Source organism: Felis catus, chromosome D3 (assembly GCF_018350175.1).
Source record: "Felis catus isolate Fca126 chromosome D3, F.catus_Fca126_mat1.0, whole genome shotgun sequence".
Taxonomy (NCBI): domain Eukaryota; kingdom Metazoa; phylum Chordata; class Mammalia; order Carnivora; family Felidae; genus Felis; species Felis catus.
In genome coordinates, this window is record NC_058379.1 from 14,051,543 (window position 1) to 14,075,396 (window position 23,854).

General features: G+C 49.6%; 1 protein-coding gene across 3 annotated transcripts in view; it reads right to left on the reverse strand.

Annotated features, from left to right (window-relative positions):
* The window catches only part of NOS1 (nitric oxide synthase 1), a 182,042-nt gene that overhangs the window by 55,875 nt on the left and 102,313 nt on the right, over nt 1–23,854 (reverse strand). For all 3 annotated transcript variants that reach the window (XM_011287802.4, XM_045041434.1, XM_023241468.2), the window contains exon 3: nt 15,385–15,511. In XM_011287802.4, the coding sequence (XP_011286104.1) occupies nt 15,385–15,511 (127 nt within the window). The remainder of the gene's footprint in view (nt 1–15,384; nt 15,512–23,854) is intronic.

Below are 23,854 nucleotides of genomic sequence, written 5' to 3' on the forward strand. Positions count from 1 at the left end.
GTTCGGGGGGCACTCGAAAACAGTCCTCTGGGATTCTTCCTGGAATCTGCCAGAGTTACCAAGGGTCTGCAGAGAGAGGACTCGATTCTCCCGGGGTGACACGTGCAAGGTGGCTGGGAACCTGGTCCCTCTGCCTATGAAGAAGGAGGCACCATGGAAAAGCCTTTTGGGCTCCGTTCTGGGGAGAGGGGCCAGGAACTCAAAGGTGGTCTCTCTGGTGTCTAACACAGGTCTTAGCATACAGCAGGGACGCAATGAATGTTTGTTGAATGAGCAAGTGAGCAAGGGACACCATCAGCCTCTCTGAGCAGTACTGGCTTTCAGGCCTGAGGAATCACACCCGAAGCTAGGTCAGGTTACTTGGATTTCCGGGCTTTCCTGCTACAGCCCAAACTCACTATTTCTGGCGAGTACTGGGGAAACAGAGAAGATTTAATTGGATAGTTTTGAACATGAATATTTCCCCAAACTTCAGGTTTCTGTCTCTCAAAAATGCCCAGTGCGTTCCTGCCTCAGGGCCTTTGCACTGACTGCTCCTCTGTCTTGAGCACCTTCAGTCCCCCATTTGTCTTCACTTCTATAAACAAATTGCCCAGTAGGTGGTGGGGGATAAGTCCTGGGCTGACCATCGTGGCCCTCATCATCGAGACCTCATTACTAAGGACCACATTCTGTCTTGGGTGTTTCTGAGGAACTGTCTACCTGCTTTTACACCAGACAAGCATCAGTCAGTCAGCGGCTGTCAGGGAGAGGCAGCAGGCACACCTTGACATGACAGCTGAGTGAGAGAAGGGAGAAGACAAGCCAATGTGGAGTGACATTCATACCAAAGATCGGAGCACTGGGTAGTGACCTTGTGTCAGGGCATGCTCACGCTCAACTAGTATTTATTGAGGACCTATTATGGGCTAGACACTGTTAGGCACTGGGGACACTGTAATGAGCAAGACAGAGAGTGTCCTCGCCCTTCTGGGACATTATTGTCAGAGAAATGGGGATAAATTATAAGTAAACCAACACCCAAATGATATAATATCAGTTGGTTGTAAGGATATATATTGATGACTAAGTGGAGGAGAGAAAGGCAAGGGCAAAGGCCCTGAGGTACAGATGAGCTTGTTAAGTTCAAAGGGCCAGTGAGGAGGCCAGTGTGGCTGGAGTGCGTGAGTACGGTTAGTTCAAGGAGATGAAGTCAGAAAGGAGGCCGAATCATCATCTCATCAGCTTGAGGGGCTCAGGATGGTGAGGAAGCTGTGAATTCCAATGAACTGGATGAAGTCCGGGAAAGAAATCACGGAGCACACTGAAGGACTGCTACTGGAAACTGGCATTCAATAAGCACTCACTATGTGCCAAGCAAAATCTTATCATGCCCATTTTACAGATGAGGAAACTGCGGCACACAGAGAGGTTAACTAAGTCGTCCAAGGTCACAAAGCTAGTAAACTGGAACCAGGAGTCAAATCCTAGCAGTCTGTCTTTCAAACCATGTCCTGAACTGCTGACTCTCCTGCCTCTTGGCCATTATGCATCATTCATTCATTCAACATGTGTTTATTGAGTATCTCCTATGCTCCAAGCAAGGTAGCAAGGGCCAGGCCTACAGTGACAAACTAGACAGATGTGATCTCTGCCCTCATGGAGTTCATTGTACAAGACGGGGGTCAGGGGACGGATGACAGTTTACGAGTCATTAAAACCAGGTGCAATGGCTGCCCTAACGTGAGAAGTTGGTTGTGTACAGGGCACTGTGGAAGCCCACAGAAGGGGCACCTGACCCAGAGCATTTGGCTTCTAAGTAGAGACCTGCAGGACAAGTAGGTATTAATCCGGCAAAGAGAGAAGAGCAAGGTCTTGTGGGCAGAAGGAACAGCTTATGCAAAGGTCCTGAGGTGAGAGGCATACCACAGCCACCTTTCTGGCCAGCAGACTAGAGAAGCTCTGTGCTAAAGCGTCTGTGCCGCCATGTTGGAATCTGGGGCCCAGAGGGTAGGTGAACAGCATGCTAAAGACCTCTCCAGAACCATGCAAGAGTTAGCAGAGAACAAATGGAAGGTGCCATGACTCCTCATCTTCCACACCTCCCTGCTGTGGCCAGATCCGGTCATCCCCAGCGATTCCCGTCTCAGTGCTGGGCATCACCATGCAACCACCTGTGCAAGCCACAGTTGGGGCCTGTCCTGGACATCATTCTCTTCATCCCCCGCAGCGAGTGCCTCCTCAGGTCCCACCATTTTAGCTTCTCCATAGCTCTAGAACCCACCGCCTCCTCTCACTTCCCATCCAACTGGCGAGCCCCCTGGCCAGGCCAACATCATCTTTCACCTGGATGAATGCAATCGCCTCCTGAGTGTCAGCCATCACTTCTTGCTGCTTGCATGAGAATCTGCTACCCTTAGGGCACCTGCCAGTGCGGTCATTGGGGTCATTGCCGCAAGTATCACTACAGTCCTGCCACCCCGGGGGCAGGAGAAGATCCTTCTTCCCTTCACTCCCGTTCACATTTTCTGCTTGCTCAGCCCCAAGTTATGGAGCACCCCGGCCACTCTCCCTAAAAACTGGGCATCACTCAGCCAGGTTACAAACTCTCTTGACCATCCCTAAGGATGTTCCAGAGGCTGAGGAGTAGCTGGAATCCCAGACGGGGGATAAGAGGCGCCTTGGTGGCATTGGGGTCAGGCCTAGGACCCAGAGAGGGGGTGCGAGGGCAGACAGTGGGGAGCACAGTGAGGTGGGAGGAAGAGGCATGGGGTGCGGCTGGTGGCGGGGGGGGGGACAGCGAGCAGCCCTCATCGGCAGGGTGTGGAAGTAGCGAGGTAACAGGCATAATGAAAAAGGCCATCTGTGGAGGCTCCAGATGTGCGAGGGGTGGTCATTTCGAGCCCAGAACCTGGGGGCCCCGGGCGTGGGCCTTGCCCCGCTCCACCCTGGGCTGCGCCGAACGGCACCCCTGAAAGCAGGCATTAGGAGGCCTCTGGCGGGGCTGTTGTACTTCGGGCTTTGATGTTTTAATTAGCCAGCAGTCATATTAGATGACTCAGGAGGGGACAAATGGGGAGATTAATATAGCAGTCAGGGGCCCTGCATGGGGGATGCAAATGACTTTTCTGAGTGGGGACTGAAAGGTTCTCGCTAAAAATGCACATTAGTGGCACTTGTGAGTTATTAAGCTGGGGACAGGGCACACGCAGGCTTTGGGCTGTGGCTACGCGTGTCCTCTTCTAGATTCGTGTCTGGGGTAGTCAGTGGAAGTTTTTCAGGTGGCAGGAGACACGGGCTAGGTCTTGGTGGGCTCTGGGGGGGGGTGCCCAGATGCTTGCCCCTAAAAACAGACAGGAGGCTCTGAACACTTAACTGACTGCACCCTGTTTCGTTCTGCCCCCTCCCTCCTCTCTCTTCTCCAAAAAGTACATACTGAGGGGGGCGCCTGGGTGGCTCAGTCGGTTAAGCATCCGACTTTGGCTCAGGTCATGATCTCGCAGCCTGTGAGTTTGAGCCCCGCGTCGGGCTCTGTGCTGACAGCTCGGAGTCTGGAACCTGCTTCAGACTCTGTGTCTCCCTCTCTCTCTGCCCCTCCCCCCACTCATGCTCTGTCTCTGTCTCCTAAAAAATAAATAAACATTTAAAAAATTTAAAAAAATACGTATCGAGGGGTGCCTGGGTGGCTCAGTCGGTTGAGCATCAGACTCTTTGGCTCAGCTCAGGTCTTGATCTCAGGGTTATGGGTTCAAGCCCCACATTGGGCTCCATGCAGGGCATGAAGCCTACTTAAGAACAACAACAAAAAATGAGTACGTATCGAACACCTGTTGTGTGCCAGCAACCTGTGTTCTTGGCCCTACAGTGGTCCCCACTCTCATCGCACAATTGGGAGAAGCCTCATAAGGTTGTATGCAAAGGTTTGCAAACTGCAGCCCGGGGGCCAAACCTGGTCCCCTGCACATTTTTATACAGCCCATGAGCTAAGAATGGTTTTCCCATTTTTAGCCTGTTGAATAAAAATATCAAAAAAAAAGAGTAATGTTTCATGACACATACAAGGTACATGAAGTTCAAATTTCAGTGTTCGTAAATAAAGTTTTATTGGCACATGGCCATACGCATTTGTTTCTATATTGCCTGTGGAGGCTTTTGTGATACAGCAACAGAGCAGGGTAGTTGTAATGGAGACCAAGATCATACAGCCCACAAAAGCCAAAAATATTTCCTACCTCTCCCTTTACAGAAAAGTCTGTGTGTGGACTCTTGATCCAAAGAATCGAATTCCAGTGGTTGGATGCTTCAGTTATGTTACTTATGTCTCCAACTGCATTAGCGATCTCTCCCGATCATCTTTTAAAACAGCACCCCACCACTGATATTCCCTGTTCCCTTATCATGCTTTATTTTTCTTCAAGGCCCTTATCCCTGCCTGCAATTTATGAGTATATATGTTTCTGTAGGTGAATGCATACGTATCTCTGTCTCTATGTCTTATACAGATAATTGGATATAGATACAGTTTTCTCTCTACCCGCTGTCCACTTAGCTCTATCTGCATATGCTACAAACACTTGAGGTCTGCGATGGACTGAACTGTGTCCCTCCTGAATTCATACGTTAAAGCCCTAACTCCCCATATGACTCTGTTAGGAGACGGGACCTTTAGGAAGTAATTAAGGTTAAAAGAGGCCATGAGAGTGGGACCTAAACTGATAGGACTGGTGGCCTTATAAGAAGAGGAAGAGACATCTCTCTCTTTCTCTTTTTCTCTCTCAGCGCACGCACAGAAAGGCAGAGTTAGGGCACAGTGAGGGCGGCCGTCTGCAAGCCAAGCAGGGAGCCCTCACCCAATGTGACTGTGCCGGCATCCTGACCTCTGACTTCCAGCCTCCAGAGCTATGAGAGATAACTTTCTACGTTTAAGCCCCAGAGCCTGTGGTATTTTGTGATGGTAGCCCGTGCTGATGGATGCCAGGTCTAAATGCATTTCAAAATTATAGAGCCCCTCGAAGGCTAAGCCAAAGGCTTTTGTCTTGACTTAGTAGAGAAGGGGGGACCCTGGAAGCTGCCTGATGCAGGGGGGAGCTTATCAAAGCTCTAGTTCAGAACACATGACTGCAAGGGCTGCAGTGGGGAGAGGGTGAGGGCAGAGAGACCCACGTGCAGGTGGGAAGGCGGAACACAGCTGCAGCTGCAGGGGGGTGGGAGGAGCTGGAGATTGGGGTGCCAGCAGCAGCAAAGACAGCCTGGGGGTGTGAGAGGGTGGGAGGGCAAGGGACCAAGTCAATACTGACTCGCAGGTTCTTCGTGAGTGGGAGTATGGCGAGCCTTCTGGAACCTTCTGGAGCTTTCTAGCAGAGATTAGGGAGTTAGGAGCAGAAGAGATGGCAAGGTGGAGGGAGGGGGGATTTGAAGGCAGGAAGACAGACACGAGACATCAGAATCTGGGAGATCTAGAAATAGAGGCCAAGCACCTTGCCCTCCCCCAACTGTGGTCTGTCACAGTCAGGGGCCTCCCAGTGGGATGGGGCCAAGAGCTTGACAGCAGGGAGGGAAGCCTCTGGGAGACACAACATCTTAGGAACCATTAATGGGCTGAACCGTGTCTCTCCCATATTCATATGCTGGTGTCCTAACCCTCCAGCACCTCAGAATATGGCCTTGGGGCACCTGGGTGGCTCAGTCAGTTAAGGGTCTGACTCTAGATTTCGGCTCAGGTCATGTTCTTGCGGTTCATGAGACTAAGCCCTGCGTTGGGTTCTGTGCTGACAGTGTGGAGCTTGCTTGGGATTCTCTCTCCCTCTCTCTCCCCTGCTCATACTCTCTCTTTCTCTCAAAATAAATAAGCATTAAAAAAATTAAAAGAAAAAAAAGAATATGGCCTTATGTGGAGTCCTAAACAAGGCAATTAAATTAAAATGAGGTCATTCAGGTGGGCCCTAATCCAATATGGCCAGTGCCTTTATAAAAAGGAGAAATTTGGGGGCACCTGAGTGCCTAGTCGGTTAAGCATCTGATTTTAGCTCAGGTCATGATCTCACAGTTCATGAGTTTAAGCCCCGTGTCGGGCTCTGTGCTGACAGCTCGGAGCCTGGAGCCTGCTTCGGATTCTGTGTCTCCCTCTCTCTCTCTGCCCCTCCCCTGCTCTCTCTCCCTCTCAAAAATAAATAAACTTTTAAAAAGAAGTGGGGAGGGAATTTCGAGGCACACACACACACACACACACACACACACAGAGGGAGAAGCCGTGTGAGCATCCCCAAGCCAACGAGACAGGCCTGAGGAAGATTCTCCCTCGCAGCCCTCAGAAGGAAGCAACCTGCCAACACCTTGATTCCAGGAGCTCTCCAGCCTCCAGAACCGTGAGACAATACATCTTCTGTTGTTTAAACCACCCAGTTTGTCATGCTTTGTTAGAACAGCCCCGGGAACGAACCCAGCAGCTAAAGCCCAAACCTGTACGAGGCAAGTAACTTCTTACTCTTTGACTGTCAGCACCAGGGACAGCTTCTCCCTCCTGGGCCTGCAGCAACCCGCGGCACTTGGCTTGTCCCAGAAACGAGGGCAGCATCCTGGGGCTGAGCTGGGCGTCAGGCCAGCCACCCTGGGGGGCCAGATGCCGCACGCCGTGCCCTCAGCTACAGCCTCAAGCAGCACTGTCGCAGCCTGTGGGCACCGCCTCCCAAGGCAGCAAGTGTAACCCGGTTATGAGCTGTGGCAGCTCAGGGGCCAGGACCACAGACCCGCAAACCAGCAGGTATGTGCCCATCTGTGCTGTGAAAAAAATTGCTACTTGTAAAACTTAACTGGGGCACCTCGGGGGCTCAGTTGGCTAAGCGTCCAGCTTCGGTTCAGGGCACGATCTCACGGTTCGTGGGTTTGAGTCCCGCATCGGGCTCTGCTGTTAGCACAGAGCCCACTTGGGATCCTGTCTCCCTCTCTCTCTGCCTATCCTGTGCACGTGCTCTCTCTCTCTCTCTCTCTCTCTCAAAAATAAATAAACATTAAAAAAAAAAAAGAAAAACTTAACCAACTATGTTTCGTACCTTGGAGTATAATTTCCTTGTAGTGTATTCCAAGCGTTATTTCTAAAGTGATTCATTCTTTATAATAAGTCCACTGAAGCTTGAAATCATTTATTCTCCACCCCCCTCTCCCCGATTCAACAATCCGTTTTCTGTAGAGGATGATTAAAGAAAGGAGGTACTCCAGAGTCAGACCATCACAGTTTGGATCCACAGACAAGGGCCTCTGCAGATAAGGGGTCTTTATGTTATTTTGTTGAGTAGATGCTTAAAGTTGCACTGATGTCGTGAGGCAACTAAATGTTATTAGACAACTCTAAATTTGGTCCCATTACCAGACCAAAATGTATCTGTGCATTATGAATTAATTTTAATGTTTATTTTATTATTTTTGAGAGGGAGGGAGAGAGAGAGAGAGAGAGAGAGTGAGTGAGCACGAGTGGGGGAGGGGTAGAAAGAGAGAGGGAGACACAGAATCCGAAGCAGGTTCCAGGCTCCAACCTGTCAGCACAGATCCCGGCTTGGGGACTCGAACCCACAAACTGCAAGATCAGAAGCTGAGCTGAAGTTGGACACTTAACCAAGTGAGCCACCCAGGCGCCCCGAATTCACTTGAAAAGAAATCTTGGAATTACCTTGTGGCCTAACCCCCTTCTGCTACATTGGCACCGTGTGCGTGTTTAAATGAGAGCATTAACTTGCTAAAGGTAAATATTTAAATTTTTTTTTTTCAACGTTTATTTATTTTTGGGACAGAGAGAGACAGAGCATGAACGGGGGAGGGGCAGAGAGAGAGGGAGACACAGAATCCGAAACAGGCTCCAGGCTCCGAGCCATCAGCCCAGAGCCCGACGCGGGGCTCGAACTCACGGACCGCGAGATCGTGACCTGGCTGAAGTCGGACGCTTAACCGACTGCGCCACCCAGGCGCCCCAGCTAAAGGTAAATATTTAAAATGCACAACAAGCTTGGTGATTATGTTTTGTCCTTTTTACCTTTTAAAATATCCTAGGACCCTCGGAAAATGGAAGTGGGTTGGGGCTCTATCGACCTCTAAGGATCTGCTTGGAGAACTACCAGTTTCCACAAAGAGGAGGAAAAGTGACTTTGACCGAACTTGGCTTATCTGGGAAAAGAGTAGGAATGCGGTTTGATGCGATGAATAAGCACGCGGAGTGGTGTCACGGATTCCTGAACCAGACATCATTGTCGCACTGGAAGGCGCCAGGACGGCTTGCTTTGAATATACTCACTGTTAAAACCAACAGTTAGCAAAAGACGTGGAAATTCCTGCAGGGCTGAACCCAAACCCCCATCAATTCAGGCCCCGCTTCCTGGCTCCTCCCTGGCTCTGAACACCTGGGGCGGCAGCATAGGAAGGCTGGTCTCATGGCTAAATGACCTATAAAGACCCTGAGGGTCACGAGCAGGTGACATCGTGGGTGGAGGGAAACAAGGTTTGGATTTGGCTGCCGCTGGGGCCTGACGAAGACTCTGCCCCACATAATTCCCAGAAGTATCTTTGTTGAGGCTGGTTTTGTCCCCTGTTTGAGGGCGTCCCTGGAGCACTGGGTAATGTAACAGAGGGGGGTACTGAAGGCACTTTGGGGAAATCCAGCCTAGATGGTCTTATCCTGGTCACGAGCTGGAACCAACCAAGGGATAGCTAGTCCGATTGAGCTGGGGGCGATAATGAGTTCAGTAACAGTTTATCGCTTGCGATTTGGGCACCTTCCCACAGAGAGATTAATCTCCAAACACAGGAGTTTCCTTAAGCGCTCAGAGAGGCTTAGGGAAGGGAATAATCCACCGGCAGCCCGATAGAGCCAGTGTCTCTGGCTAACGGCCGCCAGGCAGGTCTGCGGGGAACGTCTGAGTGTGATTCTACGAGATTCCAACTATCACGGTATATTAACTGCCGTGTGTGCGTGTATGTGATGTCTGTAGCTTGTCCCGGACATGGAAGTTTCCGGAGGTCGAGGCAACTATTTGACGAAAAGACGACGCCCAGGCGGTGAACTTCTCCAGGGCAGTGATCGTGTCCCATCTCCTTCCATCGTGAGCGGCGTTCCGTGAGTGCCTATGCGGTGCCCGGCTGGGGCCAGGCCATTGCACATCCAGGGGCTCACGGAATCCTCATGGTAAACCCATTTTTCAGAGGAGAAAACAGAGGCTCTGAGAGGTGCAATGACAAGCTTCAAATTAACAGCTGACAGGCAACAGAGCTGGGCCCGCAAAGCCCCCGCCTTCCCACGGCAGACAGGCTGCTCGCAGTGTATCCTCCCAGAGCCTGGCCTCAAGCAGTGGCAGAAAGATACACACACTGTCTCCATCTCAACGATCGACGAGAACGACGACGGAGTCACAGAGGGAGACAGGTCCAGCTGTGTCACTCGGTGACTCCGTGGCCACTTCCCTTCCCTTTCTAAGCCCCATGGGTGTCATCTGTATAACGGGGATCGCGCTTCCTGCCCTACGTGCCTCCCGTGAGCAATATAACAATTAGCAGTAAATCTACGTCTGAATCAGCAACATGAGAATTAGCCAGATGAAACGCCAGCAAAAGCAGCGATAATAATCATGCACATTTTTGAAATGCTTATTCTGCGCCGGACCTTTAAGAATTAAGAGTGGGCTCCGTGGCCTGGGTTCAAGGCCCATTTCCATCACCCACTAGTCACGTGACCTTCATCCAGGTAACACTCTGTGCCGCAGTTTAGTTATCTGTCAGATGGGGGCGATAGAACTTCACTGAATTGGGCTGGGGGTTCACGGAGACCACGGACCCGAAGCGCCCAGCACCGTGCCTGAGGTTGCTCAGCAAATATCAGCGACTATTGCCACAGATCCTGCCATTCCACACCTCACCTCCCCACGACTGGATGAATCTGTTAGGAAACAGAGCCTCGGTGCAGGTGCGAATTTGTTCTCTGTCCAAGGTCACCAGTGGGATGAGGCCCAAACCCAGCGGACCCCAGAGCTGAGCTCTTGGCCCCGTGCTGAGGGTGGGGAGTCTGAGGGTTCCAATGGCCACACCGCACAGGGTAGTGTCGGAATCCTCATTATTGTTATTTTTGTCCTGACATCGTGAACGCGCGGTGAGTCAGGGCTGACTTAGCTTTCCCTGTGGCAGGCTGGGTTGTCATCGAGAGGCAGACAGTTTTGCTGGTTTGCCTTCATTCGGATGCAGCCGGGGTGGGGCTGGCTGCCGCCTTTCGCCTTTCGGTTTCCAGCAAAGCCAGCACCTGCTGGCCAGCTGGGGCTTGTGCCTGAGTGGAGAGGGGCCCAGACCTCCTCTGATCGTCTCAAGACTGGGGATCCGCAAGCACTCCCCACATGCCTCATAATTTGGGGCTCCCCAGAGAGACTGGGATGATGCCGACGCGTACCTCATAGTAGAGAAGAGCTTCTCAACAGATTTTGACATTTTGAAAGCAGCCAGCCAGCCCCAGGTCCCCAGGGGTGAGGAAATGCCAGGCTCCGGATGTAGTACGGGCAGGGGGAGGGGGATTTCGATAAAACAGTCATCTCTCTGATTACCTGATCATCTCTGTCAGCAAGAGGCTGGAGAGACAGGCAGCAGGCTGAATAAGATGGGGGGAAGGGGGCAGTGGACATCCCACCTCCCCCAGGCTCAAGACCCTCCCTCACATCTACTAAGGACTGGACGACCAATGCTTAATTAGCATCTGAAAATAGACATTCTGCCCTTAAGGCGGACACCCTTTTCCCCTTTAGGAAAGCAAACCGGGCGGGTAAGGTGCTTAATGAAAGGGAAGCTGAGGGGCACCTGGGTGGCTCAGTCTGACTTCAGCTCAGGCCAGGATCTCACAGTTTGTGAGTTCAAGCCCTGTGTCGGGCTCTGTGCTGACAGCTCAGAGCCTGGAGGCTGCTTTGGATTTTCTCTCTCTCAAAAATAAATAAACATTAAATTTTTTTTAATTAAAAAAAATAAGAAGGGAAGCTGAGAAGGGCTTGATTCAAATTCTAGGTTTTGCAGGGAGAATAGACCAATGGCAGTTTCTCAAGTCACTTTCCCAGGATGGCATTTGCACTTAAGAGGGTTATTACGTAAAAGGGCCTTTAGAATGGTGTCAAAATTCAATATGTGTCCCTGCTGGTATTAACGCTAAAGACAACCTCAAAAGTTCAATAATGATCCTTAGCAAGAAAAAAAAAAAAAAGGCAGTGTATGAGCCACTGCTATTCCTTTTACTAGAATACCTTTTCCTACTTCCTACTAGGCAAACTCCTACGTGATCTTCAAAACCCAGTTCAAATGTCCCTTCTTTAGGTAAACCTTTCCTGATACCTGCTGAGGTATTTATGTTCCCCAAGTGTTTTGTGTCCCTTTGTGTTTTAGATTAATTGCGCTGTATCTGTGTCTGTCTCCCCACATTTGTCTGCGAAGGTCTTAAGGGCAGGGAGGGCCATGTCTACTCATCTTTGCTTCTACCAGAGCTGTGCACATGGCAGGCATGGGGTGAATGTTTGGTGATGGGTAAACTGATCCTTTTAATCCACCAGCACATGCCAGATACAATTAAAGATGAGAATTAGAATCACACCCAGTGTTCCAGGGACTTGGGTCTCACTGGCTATGCCCACTGCTGGACCAGACTGTTAGCAAGAGAAATAACCATTAGATACAGGTTGACATTTCAGCCTCGTGAGACTGGTTTAAGAGAAGGTGCTTCTGTGGCTGATTTTACTTGAATTCGGACAAAGGAGAGAATCAAGAAGGATGAAGCAGACCTCACTACTCCTTTGGGGAGCTAATAGTCTTCTGAATCAGGAAGTTCTTTCTCTTGTCTAACCGGCATCCGCCCTGCTTCACTTGGACTCTGTTGCCGTTTGCCGGGTCCCTGGGGAAGATGCGGACCAGCTATGCTTCCACTTTCTGCTGTCTATTCCTGACCCACGAAGGCAGGTAGCAGCCGGGTCTCTCTTTGTGTTATTAACAATGCCCCACAGATGCCTAAAAAAGCAGCAAATGTGGGTTACAACTGGGAGGAAGGAAGCCGATCCCAGGAGCTCCAGGTAAAGGGGCTTTGAGCAGGTAGAGAAGAGACTAAGCACATACGCCGATCTTTTAGGACAGAACGAAGAACGTTACGTTTTTCTATTAATTTGCTCAGCCTGGGAAACATTTCTCAGCACTGTGCCTATGGAGATGTCTAGCAGGAGGTAACAGGGCTGCTTCCTTTAGCTCTGGGGCTGGATTCCAATTTAACCAGGCGCTTGGATCTCTGTCCCCTTCCAGCTGTATTTCTGAGAGGCATATGAACACTGAGTCTCAGACAACTGAGCCAGGATGATCTCGCTGGCCAGAGGTTTTGGGATCACGGACGACACCAAGGATTTGCTCATGATAAAGGAGTGAATGTACACCCTAACCACTGCTGGTCTGTATCCCATGCGTCCAGGGGCTCCCAAATTCTAAAACTGCCTGGCTGCCTTCATCTCAGGAAGATGCAGTCTTTTCTTCTCTCTTTAGCACCTTCTCTACTTCTCCAAGCAAAGGGAATTGCCATTTCGAGGGGCCCTGAGACAAGGTCTCACAGCACCTCTCCCTGATGGCTACGCACTGAGCACTTGAGTCCCCCACCCAAATTCATATGTTGAAAGCTAACCCCCAGGTCGATGGTATTGGAAGGTGAGGCCTCGGGGACAGGATTCGATCACAGGGGTGGAGCCCCTATGGAGAGGATTAATGTCTTATAAAAGAGTCCCCAGAGAGATGCCCCTTTGCCTTGTGAAGACACAGCGAGAAGACACCTGCCAGAAACCAGGAAGTGGGCTCTCATCAGACACTGAATTGCCTGTGCCTTGATCTTGGACTTCCCAGCCTCTGGAGCTGTGAGAAATAAATACCTGTTGTTCGTAAGCCACCCAGTTTATGGAATTCTGGAAATAAAGCAGCCTGCCTGACCTAAGACATTTGATCATTTCATCACAAAGCTCCAAAAATGGGGTGGTCAGCGGTCCTATTAATCACTCTTGCCTTGTTCCCAACATTGAGAACCTCACTACTCAGGCTTGGCGTTCGAGGTTATGGCTTTCAAGCTATCACTGTCTAACCGAGGTGGACAGCATAAAAGGAGATGGCTCTCATCCTGCCACTGCTCCGATTTCGGCAGTGACTTTAAGGGTCTTTCTAGTGGGGTCAAGGCTTCCTCTGCTTTGTCTCTGTGAGTCAGATCTCGGGGGTTACTGCAGACCAGCAATTATAAACTCCGATACCTGGAGGGGACAGGTAGGAAGCTAAGGTAAACCAGCAAGGCAGCCTGGCTAACTTCAAGACAGATGTATAGTAAGCATGAAAGAATATTCTTCATTGTTGTAAGACACGAAATCTTCCTCGTGTTTCCTGAAACATATAAATCTCTTGGTCTAACTCTAACTGCCGCTTATCACCAAGTCATGGATGTGAAAATATTTCCCTTTCATCCTAAGAAAATCAACAGCATTGATGTTACAAAAGGTGACAACAGACAACAGCCTTAACAAGAGGGATGTGATATGGAGTAGCGGGGATTGAGACAAACTAGGGAGTCCTTGCTCTGTCTAGAGGGACAGCTGCTGCTCAGTCCATGCAGATTATCGTCCCGTTAGAACACAGGCTCGAGGTGGTCAGATTGTCCACATTTTGTTAAGAGAAGCTGTGATTATGATATTTATATAAAATTGCAAAACTCTGGCAGTAGATGCAAAGTACAGATATAAATTTCTCTCAGGACGCTAGAGTGCAGACCTAACACTTCATGTCCATAGCCTGGATCTAGCCTGAGGCTGCCTCTTTCTGCCCTTTTTATTTGTCTTGGGAGGGTCTGAATTATGCCAATACCCCTTTATTGTAAGTTAAAGAGAATACAAGGAAAAATGCTAACTTTTTTGTTCATTTAATCATGAACGGAAAGTAGTCCCCTCCTGCTCACAGCGTGGCCCTGACTTCTGAGGACAGCATAGCAGAAGTCTACGACGCTGTTCATCTTCCAAGCATTCAGAGGTCACTGCAAGAGAGAGAGGAACTGGCCGGTGGGAGCACGGCTCTGACCTACTGCAGACCCGTGACATCCTTATCTTCCTGGCCAGCTATCAGCAGCTGAGGAAAGCAATCCCCACCGAGGCTCTGGAATGTCCCATCCTCCCCTGAGGCTACACAGAGAGGCTCTGGGTCGTTGCTCAGGTGAACCGGTGGTAGTGAAAGGTGCCATCCACATACACGCATCAGAAGACAGAATTTGGCAACCTGCCCGATGCCATCCAGGGCTTGAGACACATGGAGAGAAGAAGGTGGCCTGCTGAGTGACCTGGGCCATCTCCCGGTTCTGACCTCGCATTTGTCATTCTGGCCTATACTTTATTGCAGTGCAGAGGCTGGGTGGGAAATTCATATGCTTTAATGGGGTTCACTGGCCTGGTCCGTTAGCTACCCGAGAAGGTGACAAAAAGGCACTGCTGATCTGTGGCCAAATCTATCCGTGCTCAGAAACAGTATTGACTCAGCTGTCAAAACACATCTCCGCAAACTGGCAAAGACCGAAAAATTCGGTAATACGTTAGGTTGGCAGGGCTGTGGGGAAACCACCACTCTCCTGCTTGGCTGGTAGGTTTGGGACAATCTTACAGTGAGCAATTTCTCAATGTCTGCCAAAACCACAAATGTATGTAATGTTGGACCCAGAAATTCCACTTCTAGGAATTTATTCTATTGAAAAGTCTGTCCATGTGCCACAGCAAGGCATTTATGGATGTCACAGCAAAATACTGGCAGCGACTGAAGTGTCCATTATGGAGGATGAGCTCAGTAAGTACAGCGGAGCCATGCAATGGAATGTTATACAGCCATGAAAAAGAACCAGGACTCTCTTTGCCCACTAATGGGGACTCATCACCAAGATACAGCGGTAAGTGAAACAAGCAAAGTGCAAAGCAACATGTATAATGTGCTCTCACTTGTGTGAAAATAATATCTGTGTGTTTTCATCAGTCTATGCATAAAGTATTACTAAAAGGACCACAGAAATGATGACTATTGCTTGCCTCGGTGGAGGGAAACCGTGTGGCTGGGATTAGGGGAGAGAAGAAAACTTTTTACCATGTGTCTTTACCTTCTAAATTTGGAGTGCAAATGGCATGTGAGTGCCTTTTTTGGTGGAAACAGAATTACATTTGAGGTACAGCAAGATTACAAACAAAACAAAACAAAACAAAGGCAAAATCCATATCCCAGGATACACACTCCTGGCCTCAATGCCCCTCAGCCATGGTGGCTCATTTCCATCCCCACATGGCTGGCCATTTGGCATCCCTCCCCCCATCTTCACACCGGAGAAGGGCCAGGGACCGCGGGTAGAGTGTGAGAGCCACTTACCTGCTCCTTCTCTGAATACGGGTTGTTGAGGACGACAGGCACGTGGCCCTTCCCCCACAGGTCACTGAAGACTCGGTCATTCTCCACACCCAGGGGCAGTGGCTTGTGTGACTTGCCATCCATACCTCTGAAAGGCAAAGCAGGGGAAGTGAGAAAGGTGAGACATCAGGAACGACAGGCCGGTTGCCCTGCCCTCAAAGTTCCGAGTCTGTACAGAACCTCCATGGTTCACCCACGTGACTCTACGTAGAGCCAGCAAGCTGTAGGCACCCAGCGTGCCCCTCGGTAGCATCGCCAGCAACACGTGGGAAGGCAGCCCCGTCGTCAAGCACAAAGCGCACTGACGTCGGCACCGATGGGTGGCGTGCACCCACCGTGTGGACATCCCTTCAGAATGACCATGACAGGGCTTTTGCTCCTCCCTCCCCGTTTCAAAGACCTAGGAACGCAGAAGGCTCATCTCCTGGCAGACCCCCCTGGACAACTTAATGCCCACAGATAAGATAACGAGTCCTGGGGTCCAGGGTGATAAGGTATCTCAGTGCTGAATAAACACGGATAATAAGACTTTACCAGCCCAAGAGAAACAGAAATGATTCTGAAAATGAGGGGAACAGAGCAAAAAAATAAAATACCATTAAGAATGATAGCTAGTGTCTATTGAGCACGTATTGTGTGTCAAGCACTTTACAAATGTTTTAATTTAATCTTCGTGACAACTCTGTGAGGTGAGTGTGAATATTAACCACCATTTTATAGACGGTGTAAGTGAGACAAAGGCTAAGATGCTCAAGGTCACAGTTTTTCCGCCCACTCTTCACACCCATTCTGAAGTGGGGGCTCTCATTATTACCATCCATCAGCATCATTATCATTACCACCACCCCTGTCACCATCATCACCACCACCATCACCATCATCACCACCACCATCACCACCACCACCACCACCATCACCACCACCACCACCACCATCATCACCACCACCACCACCATCACCATCATCACCACCCCCACCATCACCGTCATCACTATCACGATTGCATCATCACCACCATCATCAATATCATGATTGCATCATCACCACCATCACCACCACCATCACCACCACCATCATCATCACCATCACCACCATCACCATCATCACCACCACCACCATCATCACCATCATCACCACCACCCTCACCATCACCACCATCATTACCATCATCATCACCATCACCATCATCACCATCATCACCACCACCACCCTCACCATCATCATCATCATCACCATCACCATTGCATCATCACCACCATCATCAATATCACAATTGCATCATCACCATGACCACCATCGCCACCATCACCACCATCACCATTATCACCACCACCACCATCATCACCATCACGATTGCATCATCACCACCATCATCAGTATCACGATTGCATCATCACCATGACCACCACTGCCACCATCACCACCATCACCACCATCACCATTATCACCATCACCACCATCATTACTGCCATCACCATGGCCATCATTACCATCACCATCATCACCACCACCACCATTACCATCATCACCACCACCACCATCATCACCATCATCATGACCATCATGACCATCATGACCATCATCACCAACATCATCACCACCATCACCACCATCATCACCATCACCACCATCATCATCACCATCAACACCATCACCATCATCACCATCACGATTGCATCATCACCACCATCACCATCATCATCACCATCATCACCATCATCACCATCACGATTGCATCATCACCATGACCACCACTGCCACCATCAACCATCATCATCACCATCACCACCATCACCACCACCACCATCATCACCATCACCACCATCATCACCATCATCACCATCATCATCACCACCATCATCACCACCATCATCACCACCATCACCACCATCATCACCATCACCACCATCATCCTCACCATCAACACCATCACCATCATCACCATCACGATTGCATCATCACCACCATCACAACTGCAACCATCACCATCACCACTACCATCACCACTACCATCACCACCATCACGATTGCATCATCACCATGACCACCACTGCCACCATCAACCATCATCATCACCATCACCACCATCACCACCACCACCATCATCACCATCATCACCACCACCACCATCATCACCATCACCACCATCATTACTGCCATCACCATGGCCATCATCACCATCACCACCATCATCACCACCATCCAAACTTCCATTGTTACCACCATGATCACCACCATCACCATCACCACCACCATCTTCCTCATCCAACTTCTCATCAGCATAACCATTATTGCTATCACCATTGCCATAATCAATGTCATCATTACTATCATCACCTTCATTACATCATAATATTCACCATCATCACCATCATTACCAGCATCACCAACCTCCTCCATCATCACCGTCATTAGCATCTTCATTACTATAATCATAATCCTCAGAATCTTCCTAAGATCAGGAAACTGAGGCTCAGAGAGGTTAAAACACTAGCCTAAGTCACACAGCCAGGGATGATGGAGTTGGGATTCAAACCCAGACTGGTTCCTGACTCAAAAGGCTAGCTTCTTAATGGCAAAGTTTTCCTGGCTCTCTGTTCTTGAACTCAGATTCAGGGGGAGACTATCTTAGCTAGTTTCCACAGCCTGGTCATCCTCTAAGAAGGAGAGAAGTCATGGCTGAGATGGGACTGACTTTGCCTCAAAATCCAGACCTCCTGACCATCCCTCGTCTCTTTCTCTCTCCAGGCGCTACCCCCCTGCTTCCTGACAACTGGCTTCTTTTGAACTCGCCCGTCCACTTTTACTCTGATTATAGCATCTGTCTGTGGCTTACTCTGGAGCCCCTCTTGGTTTTGGTCCCAGGTGTGGAAGCTGTTACCTAGCCCTTTGTTCTACATTCCCAGCTTTGGGGACTTAGAATCCTGGTTCTGTAATTTCCCCCAACCTCTAGTCTGGCGCTGACAGTCATTTGGGGTCAATCGGAAGCCAGGGCTCAAGCCCTCTGGCTGCTCACTCGGGGCCATCCAGACCTCTCCTCCTCACAATGTTCCAAAAGTCCTGGTGGCCTGCGTCAGAGCCACTTTGACTCTTCTGGTCGGAGAGGTCTGCAATTGTCAGAGGGAACATTCTGTTTTACCCTCTTTAAAAATGTCACCAAAACACACAGGGAGTAGTTCTTGATTACAGACATTTCACAAGTCAACGGCTCACCTACATGGTGATAAACAGAGAAATTGTCTGTTGAGAGGGCTGCTCTAAATGTCACTCTGCTCCCTCTCAGCTCTGAAAGTCCTGATCCCATGATACCACATGACTATAAGTGGCGATTTAGCGGAGAAGAGAGGTTAGCATTGTTGGAGCATGTGTAACATACCAGGTGCTTGCACAGATGTTACTTCATTTTATCCCAACAGACAACAAAAGCCCTATTTTACAGATGCAAAAACTGAGCCTGGAAAGGTCATGTAAGTTTCCCGAGTTCCCACAGTAAGACAAAGAAGGGCTGGGATTTGAAACTAGGTCTGAATAATGTTTGGCCCAGATCCTTCCTTTTTTAAAACAGAGACAGGAAAAACTAGTTACTCTAAGCCAGAGGCTAAGGAGCAAGTAATGCAACATCTCTTGCCGAATGAGGCCAGTTTGCAAGAATTAAACAGGCAACAATTACCTAAGCAACTCCAAAATCGCTTGTCTTGTGTGAATTTTCAGGGAGAGCTACTTCTGTGTTGCAGTTCCCCCCTTTGTAAAAAGCCTTTAACACCTCTGTTTAAATAATGCATTTGAAGTGTTTTGTCAACAACAAACTTATTTAAGAGTCCTGTGGGAGGAGCAGGGGAAGAATATTTTTAATATGGGACCAGAGGGAACATCCAGGTTGAACTATTTTGTTTCCATTCACCCAGGAGCAAAAACAGAAGTACATGTCAGTATTTCCCAACTCTCAGTCTGACAGTGATAACCAGGTCTGAGGGAAATATCTGGCTTATTGCTGCAAATTTGCTCACCCTGGGATCTAGCTGCTTGATGGGGTTCGTACAGGCAGGGTAGTTTGCTGGTTAAGAGCATGGGCTATGGGTTGGGTAGCATTGGGTTCAACTCTTGGCTTTGCTGGCTATAAGCTGTGCAACTTTGGATACTCACACTTTCGAATTCTCCATTTATTCATCTCTAAAATAGGGTTAATAATACCTTGCTCATGGGATTGCTGCAAAGGTTAAATAAGGTAAAGCTTACAGCCCTTAGCTGTGTGGTACCTACTGGTGGTTGCTCTTACTGCTAATGTATGGGATGATCAGACAGAAACAGAAAAAGGGAAATGCTAGTTCTCTATGAAACAGTTAAGGGGCACCTGGGTGTGTTGGTTGGTTCAGTGTCTGACTCTTGATTTTGGCTCGGGTCATGATTCTAGACTTGTGGGATTGAACCCCACATCGGGCTCCATGCTGAGTGTGGAGCCTGCTTGTGATTCTCATTCTCTCTCTCTCTCCCTCTGCCCCTCCACCCCACTCATGCGCTCTCTCTCTTTCTGAGATAATAATAACAAAAAAGATTCCTCTAGGCAAGCACGGTCTAGTAGAACTTTCTGTGATGAGAGGAACATCCTACGTCTATGTTGTCCAGTTTTATAGCCACTGGTAACGTGTGGCAATTGAATACTTGAAATGTGCCTATGGTCACTGAGAAACTGAATCTAAATGTTACCTAACTTTCATCATGTTTAAGTAGCCAAATGTAGCTGGTGGTTGTAGCATTGGACATATTGGTTATAGCAGTCAGCATCCCTCAAAGCCTAACGTCCCTCAACACTGGGGAACGGACGCACGTAGCTCTTAGCCAAGAAGGGCATCTTCCCTGGGGGTTGGGGGGCACAGACAGAGATACCCAGACCCTTTCTAAGCTGTTCACAGAGCACAGGACTTTGGGAATTCTCTGCTTCCATTCTAGATTCCCAACTTCCATTATTCTCAGTCCTGATCTCCACTCTCCCCTCTTCCCGAGGAGCACTGTTGTCCACTGCTACCTTTATACTTGCCGTCCCCGGGATGCCCTTTCATCTTCCCTCTGCCAGGAACCAACTCCTACTCAACCTTCAACACCCACTTCACACTCTTCCTCTCCTGGGGGTTAAATGAAGTCATGCATGTAAAATGCCTAACACATAGTCAGAACTAACTAAACATGTGCATCTTCATCGACAACTAAGGAAACTGAAGCTCAGAGAGATTAGGTAACTTGTCAAAGGTCACAGCACCAATGAGCAGTGGAGAAAGCCTGCAAGTCAGGTGTTTCCTTCTTGCTGTTGTGCTGGCTGAGAATCACTGAGAACAGGGATTAAGAGGGTAGCGGAGGGGCCATTTGGTTGAACCTCATACTTTTGAAGAACTTCAAATTTAGGTATTGATTTTTCCTTCCAAATGAAATAGGGGTGTTGCATGTTTTTATCTGTTGAATGAGATTTTCGTAACTTTAATGTATCATTTCTTCATTTAAATAAATACACTGGGAGTCCATAGGTGGAGGTGGATGGGGACTGTTTTGACTTCTTAGAAGCCAGGATGGTGACTTTCCTTTGCCATACTCATGAGTGTGGGTCCCTCCAGCTGCCTGGAGTGGTCTCAGTTTAGATCAGGGCTTCTCAACCTGGAACTATTGATATTTGGGGGGCTGGGTAATTCTTTGTTGTGGGGGGCTGTCCTGTTCCTTGTAGGATGTCTAGCAGCGTTCTCTAGGGGGTCTCTACCCATTAGATGCCAGTAACACTCCTTCCCTTTCCACAGTCCCTCCCAGTTGTGACAATCCAAAATCTCTCCAGACATTGCCCAATGTCCCTTTGGGGAGGAAGCCAAATGTACTCCTCCTTACTGAGAAGCACTGGCTTGGGTGTGGCTGAGGACCCCGATCTCATGCTTCCCAGTCCTTCCCTTCCTTGTTCTATACCCATCTCTGTGTCCACAAGCCTTTATTTACCAGTTGTCCCTTGTTCCCAGATGGGATTGAAGAGACTGTCTTCACTAAGTGGCTTTTATCTCCTCTCAGGTGTCCTTAGCCCTCTGGAAAGGCCATCCTCCAGTGGGCTTGCATTCTAGGTGGACCAGTAACCCCGGGGCCATCATGCCATCATGTTTGGCATTTCTCACTTCAGAGTGCATCAGCATCAACTGTTAAAACTCTCCTGAACTCGCCCTTTGGAGAGTCTGGGTCCCCAGGGAACCCTGGAACCTGCATTGTCAAAAGCACCCCACGTGGTTCACAGACCTCCTTGAAGACCCACCTTCCTGGGAGGGCTCTGGGCCTGACTCTTGGCTGTGAACAGCAAGGAGCCCTCCTGGTCAGAAATATCAACATCCCCCAAGCTCCCTCTCTTCTCCCCCCCCCCCCATAAAACCAGGCATGGAAGTCTAACTCCCACTTGGCGAGCATTTTCTATGCTTTCTGGCAAGGACTAAACTAAAGCTCCTTTTCCTCCACTTTGCTAGCTAGACAATCATACCCAAGCCAACAGTCAGTCTGGCATCTCTAGACCTTCTAAGAACCTTTGCCAAATCCTTCCAACTGGGCGGCTTCCTGGGGGCCAGGCCTCGGACTCTCACACAGGGGATGGGCTCAACTCCACAGGAAGTTGGCACATGTGTTGATCAGCCCAGTGCTGACCACCAACCAACCCCAAGTATCCAGGATGGGGAGCAGGAGGGCCAAGCCTGTGTGCAGGGCACAGTCTGGAAGTGGGGGTCACCTGCTCTGGCCCAACCGGGCAAGGAGGCTGCTGAGGAGAGCTGCTCCTGGCAGGAAGCCTGCTGCATCTCTCCACAGACACCACACTATTCCCTGACCACCCCCCTTCTCGGCCACCCCCCCTCCACCTGGCTGTGGATGCTGGGAGCTAAGTTAAAACAGGAGGACTTGGGGGCTGTGGAAAATGAATCTGGGGTCTCTGCAAAGCTTTGTTCTAGAGCTCTCCGTGCTGGGGTGGGGGAAGGTTGTGAGAGAGAAAAGTATGCTCTTGAGAGCTGGAATTTCACCGCAATCCTCTAGCTGAGAAGTGAGGTGAGGGCCTCTGGGCTCAGCAGCAATCACGACTGTAATTGCTCACATCACAAATGCTGGGCAGGATCCTCAACCTCCAGTGTTTGCAGCGTCTGGGCTGAGCAGATTGGCTGGTTTGGGATCCTGGGCCACTGGAGAGCCCATGCCAGCTCCTGCACAGCTCCCAAGGCTGGTTGTCTCCCCACAATAGAGACTCGGTCCTAATAGCTCTTCCGATGTTCTCTTTATTTTTTGAGAGGCTGGAAATCAGGTTTAATGTGAAACCTCTTGATTTCTCTGTTTTGCCACGAAATCGCTTTTTCAGAAAACTCTGCAGGCCCAATAAAACTCGAGGGAGATCTGAGTGTGACCCTCGAGCCCCAGTTTGTGACCTCTGACCTAAAGGGGTGTTTGAGTGCCTCTCCCTGGAGTGATGGTCTGGGGAGGTCGAATGGAGCAGTGAACCTTCCAGGTGGGTTTGACAGGAGGTGGACCGGTCAGTTGCTTGGCCTGTGATGAGCGTGCCCACCATTGACCTTCAGGAGGACCCTGAATGGTAGTTCTGGAAGGAATCTTAGGGCTCATCTGGCCCACACGCTACTTTTACACATGAGGAAACCGAGGCCCAGAGAGGTCAAGGGGCTTTCCTAAAATATGTAGCTAATGATGGCAAAGGGGGGTCTAGAAGGAAGGACACTGAGCCCAGTCCAATGAGACCTCATAGTAATGGCCAGTCCAGGGTCTGGCCACAGAATTGCTCAGTAGGGCTTGTTGGATGGGGGTGGGGGGCTGAAAATGGCCCCCAAAGACATCAAATCCTAATCCCCAGAACCCACATATGTTACCTTATATGGAAAGAGGGTCTTTACAGGGGTGATGAAGTTAAGGATCTTGAAATTGGGGAGATCATCTTGGATGGGCCATTAACTATAATGGCCGTAAGGATGCCATCACATGTGTCCTTATGAGAAGGAAGCAGAGGGAGTTCTGCCATGGAAGACAAAGGCCATGAGACTCCAGAAGCAAGATGCTCATGCTGGAAGGGGCAGGCAGGGGCCCCAGCCAAGAAAGGCAAGGGATGCAGCTCTAGAAGCTGGAAAAGGTAAGGAAACAGATTTGCCCCTAGAGCCTCCAGATGTAAAATCTCCAGAGCTGTAAGAGAATAAATGTATACTGTTTCAAGCCACCACATTTGTGGTCATTTGTTACGACTGCAAAGGGAAATGGATACAATGAATATTTGGTGGCAGGGGCAGGGATGGCTTGGGCTGTGTGTGTGTGTGTGTGTGTGTGTATGGGTATGCGCGCCTAGCTCTCTCTTCCTACTCACTACACTCACGTCCCACAGACCTTCTTTCCGTTCCTTGAACATCTCAACCTTGTTCCTGCCTCAGGGCCTTTGCTC